At 35.8% G+C, this 6,248-nt stretch overlaps 1 protein-coding gene across 1 annotated transcript; it reads left to right on the top strand.

The window, feature by feature from the left end:
- The first annotated feature begins 645 nt into the window (after positions 1-645).
- Positions 646-5,064, top strand: LOC145795670 (uncharacterized). The gene is made up of 4 exons (XM_082880518.1): positions 646-923; positions 3,410-3,765; positions 4,025-4,134; positions 4,222-5,064. Exons 1-4 carry the CDS (start codon positions 646-648, stop codon positions 5,062-5,064), a joined length of 1,587 nt encoding a protein of 528 aa, XP_082736644.1.
- Positions 5,065-6,248: the final 1,184 nt, after the last annotated feature.

Below are 6,248 nucleotides of genomic sequence, written 5' to 3'. Positions count from 1 at the left end.
ATTTTATCACTATATTTGGTTTTGTTTTAGGGTGTTTGAGTTGTTTGCTGAAATATAATTGTTGTTTATTGTAGGATTTATAGTGATGAAGAATTGTTTGTTTCTTATGTGCAAGTTTAGAGGTGTGACATTAGTTATCAAGTATAATGTTTGATTTAATTTCAATGATTTAGTATATAAATGTGTGCAAAGTAGAGTGAGTTAGTTGGTAGTTCTTTGAATATATCGTATTCAATGCCTGGACATTCATGTTGTGGTCTACAAAGTGAAGAGGATTTGGAGGTTATGGTTGGACTTGCACTTTCTTGTGATATTCATCGTATTGATGTTTTTGTAAAGTGTTGTTCTTTGGGTGAAGGTTATAAGATTTGTGATGGTGAAGCTAGTAGTAGTAATAGTAGTAGTAGTAGTAGTAGTAGTAGTAGCGTTGTTTGTGAAACTGATTTTTTGCCTTTATTTTATTCAAATCAACGGAAACCTTTGCTCTCCGACGGGTGGGTTAATTGTATGAAAGGAGTGGGACAAAGGTTTGCTCATGGAATGGTTGAATTTCGAGATGCGTAGTCAAAGTATTCTATTCACTCCGGTTTTGATTTTGATTTTGTTAAGAATGATAAGGATCGTGTCACTGTTCATTGTAAGAGAATGGCTGATTTGGGATGTTTATGGAGCGTGCATGCTAGAGTGGAAAATTATAGTAAAGCTTTTGTTGTTAAACAATTTGATGATGTTCATGCTTGTGGATCTTCTTTTCATACAGTTAAACATGCTAGGATGACTTCAAGTATGATTGGTGGGCTAATTTCAAGTGATATTCGTAATAAAGCTTTGACATCGGTTAGTGAGGTGGTTTATGATTTCAAGGACTATTATGGAACAGAAGTTTCTTATCGGCGAGTTTGGATGGGTGTTGAAAAAGCAAGGTGTCACGCCCCACTTTTTATCACTCGAAGCCATTACCAAATTCATTAACTTAATTCAATTTCAGAAATAACATGCGGAAACAAACTCATACGTTCAATCCATAGAAATGAATGTAAATACTCTCATTCGTATGCAAAGTAAATGTTACATGAACATACTCAATAAATTGCCCTTGGGCTTGCAACCTTTAAATAAACAAATGAAGGGGTGTAACCCTTTTACACATATGGTGTTCCACCAACAACAAAGAGGCCCCGTGGCCAACAAATAAGAAGATCCAAATCCTGTAGCACAACCTGCTAAACACCTGAAAAAGATTCAACAACGTGGGATGAACATAAAGTCCAGTAGGGATCTCAACATGATCCTCAACAATAACAACTTACAGATAGCTATGATCATGCACACTCATTCTCATACCAGAATAGTAATATGACAGTTTATGCAAAATATATATATATAAACTTTTCTTGAAAACTACCGTTTCATTCAACGCTATAAGCGATTCATCTTTCCTTATTCCTTTCATTAATCCCCATTCCCATTCTTTCATAACATTAACAATTACTTAGGAAAATAATCCCCCTAAGCCCGATACTCTCTTCCACTTCCTATACATACACAGATGTACCTTTTAAAACATGTTTATCGTTAAAACATTCATTCACCTTCACACTTTCCAAAAGACAAAAAAGACATTTTGGTTCATTTCCACTACTATCATACCTATACATGCATAACCTTGTAAAAATATAGATTTACAACCCACCCACATGTATACAATCAATCAATGGAGTAACTCGGTTCTCCAAACTGAAACCCATCAAATCTATGATATTTTCAGTTACAACTAAACAACAACAATTCCACCCTGCTCAACTAGCTATGCGCTTAGTAAGCCAAAGATACACTGAAATAACCACAAACAACTTCGCTCTACTAGCTATGTGCGTAGTAAGCCAAAATACACTGAAATAACCACAACCAACTTCGCTCTACTAGCTATGTGCGTAGTAAGCCAAAATACCAGTTTACCAAGCGCCAGCTGGAAGGGTATGGTGCCTTCTATTATCAGCGCATACAGTTCTCCAGGCGCTAGCTGGAAGGTAACGGTACCTTTGATTATAAGCGCGGCATATAACGCCAACAACAACCATGCAACAAGGCATATCCAACATGTATAATGCATATACATAACCAACAAGAAACTAACAACGAGTTAAAATAGATAAACTCAAAGGTGTAATATATACACAACAATTCAACACAACCATGTCATCCTCCACCGATGACCAAGGACAAAACCTCTAGATGCATGTATGTTGTACATCTATTAACAGACTCAAATATTATGAGATCATCAACTTATCACTAATACTAACATAGTAGTATAAGATACAACAATCCAACATTCATACTCATTTCAAAGTACCTTTCCCATTTCACAAAACCAACTCTCTTTATTTTTCAAACCGGTTTTATTCCTTTTGTTTTTCACAAAATCAAATCCAAGGACAAATAAGCCAAAGCTCATTTTAATCTACTACATTCATCTCCAAGCCATTCCAATTTAATTATACAAATTAAATCATAATCACTAAAATAGGATTTCTCTCCCCTTCTCCCAATATTGATAAAAAGGTTTAATCATCTACAACAAACAACAATGGCTTCATTTAAAAACCCAAATTACCCAAGTATTTACCCAATGATCAAAACCCCTCTATTGAGTTATTAAACCAAATAAATATTAGGGTTTCCTCTCCTTACAACAACAACATGCTAATTAACACCCAATTAGCCCCAAAACACATCTAATGATAATAGATCTAAATCCAACAACTAACCCAAAGTTCAACCTCATGAATTTATACAAAAATCCAACATAAAATGGTTTTCATGCAATACAAAAATTACCACATGTCTATCTATAGACGTAGTATTGAAAAAGAACAAGGAGAATCCCTACCTCAAAGGAGAACTCAAAAGGAGATGATGACCCGAAATCAAAGTGCTCCAAATCCACAATTTTTCAGATTAGAACGAAGCCCAAGCCGCCCTCTATCTGTTTAACAAAGGACCTAGGATGGATTCATACTAGAAGTAGATGAAATCTAGAGAGATAATAAGTTTAGAGAGAGACTCTCGGCTGCTAGGGTTTCAAGAATGAAAGAGGGAGAAAAATGATCTTTTTCCCTGCTGCTGCCTACTGAAATACGATAGACTCACTTGAGCGAAGACAAGCTCGCTCGAGCCAAGAATTCCAGTGTTCAGGTCCTAGTTCCGGACGCAACGCTCGCTCGAGCGAAGCCACCCTGGCTCGACCCACCAGACACAAAACTCCACTCTCGCTCGAGCGACAAACATCTCGCTCGAGCGAAGGACTAAAAACCTGGACAGCAACCACCTGCTCCCAATCACACCCAACCTGGAACGAACAAGTCCAAAACATTCTATAACTCAAATTTAAAGAATTGAAGGACAGAAACAAGTTCAAAACAACAACCGGAATCCACGGAACTAAGTCCGGATACTACAACCAAAGGAGAAAGAACCGGGATCGCTATACAAGGGTTCTTGTTTTTGGTGACTATTTATCATCATTTGACAATCTTCGTTGGTATGTTGATGCCGCTAATGATTGTAATCCGGGGAGTGTTTTTGATATGGAATTTGATGTTGATAGTAAAGGAAGACATTTCAAATGCTTGTTTTTCGCTTTTGAGGCATGTATTCATGGTTTCAAGTATTGTCGGCCTGTGTTGATGCTTGATGGAACTTTCTTGAAAGGAAGACACAAAGGTTGTTTATTGGCTGCTACGGCAAAAGACGGTAACCAAGGTATATTCTGTGTCTATTTGTTATTATTATTAAAACAGTGATAATTCTATCATTTTTGTTACTGGAGAGTGTTGATTGTTGAGTATGGTCAATCTATTAGTGATAAACTTATGCTGTATACTTATGTTAAATTTTTATATTTATATAGTGATAAATTTATCTATGGCTGGAGCTATATGTTATATACTTTGTGTTTTGATTTTCTTTTTGTAATTTTTTTATTTGTTATTGATAATGTGTATATATATTTTGTTTGTAGATTTATATCCGTTATGTTTTGCTATTGTTGATAGTGAAAGCTATGACAGTTGGCATTGGTTCTTGTCAAAGTTATTAGTTATTTTGACTCTGGAGAGGGATATTGCGTTTGTTACTAATTGACATGGAGGTTTGCTGAAAGCTTTAGCTGAGGTCTCTCCGTTTTCTTCTCATTCTTTTTGTCTAATGCATTTGAAGACAAACTTGAAGACTTATTTGTCAATGAAGAGTCGTGAATCTAAGGAGTATTTGCTTACTATTTTTAGTAGATGTGCATATGCTCCTACTATTGAGTTGTTTAATGAGGTATTCAAAGAATTTAAGGGTTGTTGTGGTTGTAGTGCTGAGAAGTTTCTTGAGGATTTGCCTAATGAGTGTTGGTGTAACGCTTATTTTCAAGGCAACAGGTATAGTGAAATGTGCACAAATGCTGCGGAATCTTTTAATTCATGTATTAGGGATGAACGTCATTTGTTTTTAACTAGTCTTGTTGATGCTATATGGGTGAAACTAATGGAGCAATTTTCAAGAAGGAGAGAAGTTGGGAATAAGTGGGATCGTATTGTTTGTCCTTTTGCAGAGAAAAAGTTGGAAAAAGCTTTTAATGATACAAAAGCATGGATAGTTAAGAAATGTAGCGATGATATTTATGAAATCCAATTAGATAATTCAGTTATGGTTGATATTGGGAAACGTTGTTGTTCTTGTCGATTGTGGGAAATTGATTCTTTTTCTTGCAAACATGGTTTTTGTGCTATAAAGAGGAGTGAGAAGGATCTAAATTGCTTTCTTGATGATTACTACCGTGTTAGTAGTTATTGTGATTCTTATTCACAATCTATCTATCCAGTTCCTAGTATGTGGAAGCCAAATGTAGTTGTTGATGATGACGTTGTTTTACCTCCTCTTTGTAAGAGACCAGTTGGACGTCCAAGAACGGAGAGAATACCTTTTGAGGGCGAAATCAAGAGAATTAGGTGCAGCAGGTGTGGAAAGATGGGAGCTCATAATTGGAAGACATGTAAAGAAGCTTTGCTTTAGTTGTATTGATTTTAATTGAATTACTTTGTTAAGAGTTTAGAGGTGTTACTTGCATTGAATGATTGAGTATTTTTGGAAAGATGTATCATTTTGGTACTTGCATTGAATGATTGAGGAATTTGTTGAATAGAAATTATATTTTTTGCTGATATTTTTACAGGATTAAGTTTCACAGATTTATATTATTTGATTTGGGTTAAATGTAGTTGTTGTTTTTGGTGTTTTATAAAGTGATAAATTTATCACTGGTTGGTTTGGACAAGTTGGTGGATTATTTTTTTGTAAGAATGATAAATTTACCATTAATGTGGTTCTTGAATTTTGTTATTTTCAAGAATGATAAATTTATCACTGATTGTGTGGGAAAAGTTGATGGTTTATTACATTTATGTCAGTGATTGATAAATTTATCACTATCATATCCAAGCAAATGTTCTTTTCTACAGTGATAAATTTATCATTGTCTGGAGTTATCTAGTTTTCCTAGAAGAAATTTCCACAATACAAAGGTAGGGGTGAAAGAATAACCGGAAGAACCGAATGAACCGACCGAACCGACCGAACCGTACGGTTTTCGGTCGGGGTTCAATTTATTTTTGACCGGTTCGGTTCGGTTTTATTATTTTTCTGTACATTCGGTTCGGTTCATGGTTTTGTTTTTTTAAACCAAACCGAACCGAACCGAACCGAATCATATAATATTAGTAGTCTTAAAATCCTAGCCGTCCACGTAGCATCATCTGAGCCGTCCGCGTGTCTCACTATGTTAAAAAAAAATAAAAAAAAAAAGAAAAAAAACAACACAGACCACACATATACACCACGGGTCACTTCACACCAACCCACCACACACACCACACCATAGAAGCTCTCTCTATTTGTCTCTTTGTTTTCTTCCTGAGAAGAAGCTCTCAGTTTCTCCATTTTTTCTCCATTTTTCTTAGACTGTCAGTCTCTCTCTCTCACGGCCCTCTCTCGCCATCACTCTCTCTCTCTCTCAAGAATCAAACGAGAGCTCTCTGTTTCGAACGAGAGACACGGACTGTCACTCTCTCTTTCGCACTTCCTTCACTCATCAACGAAGCAGATGATGAAGATCTTGGTGGGTTTGTAGCAAAATCAACAAGCAGAAGCTTAATCAAAACCCTAAGGTGATTTTCGAAAACCCTTTTATTGATTGTGCC

Source organism: Camellia sinensis, chromosome 7, assembly GCF_055761805.1.
Source record: "Camellia sinensis isolate YWXY chromosome 7, ASM5576180v1, whole genome shotgun sequence".
Lineage (NCBI taxonomy): Eukaryota > Viridiplantae > Streptophyta > Magnoliopsida > Ericales > Theaceae > Camellia > Camellia sinensis.
Note: the sequence above shows the minus strand (reverse complement) of the source record. Positions and strands in the feature narration are given on the sequence as shown.

Coding starts and splice junctions, on each gene's coding strand:
- LOC145795670 (XM_082880518.1), top strand. CDS start 646: ATGGCTGATTTGGGATGTTTATGGAGCGTGCATGCTAGAGTGGAAAAT. Junction 3,766..4,024: donor GGCAAAAGACGGTAACCAAG/GTATATTCTGTG, acceptor TTTTGTTTGTAG/ATTTATATCCGTTATGTTTT. Junction 4,135..4,221: donor TGGAGAGGGATATTGCGTTT/GTTACTAATTGA, acceptor ATGCATTTGAAG/ACAAACTTGAAGACTTATTT.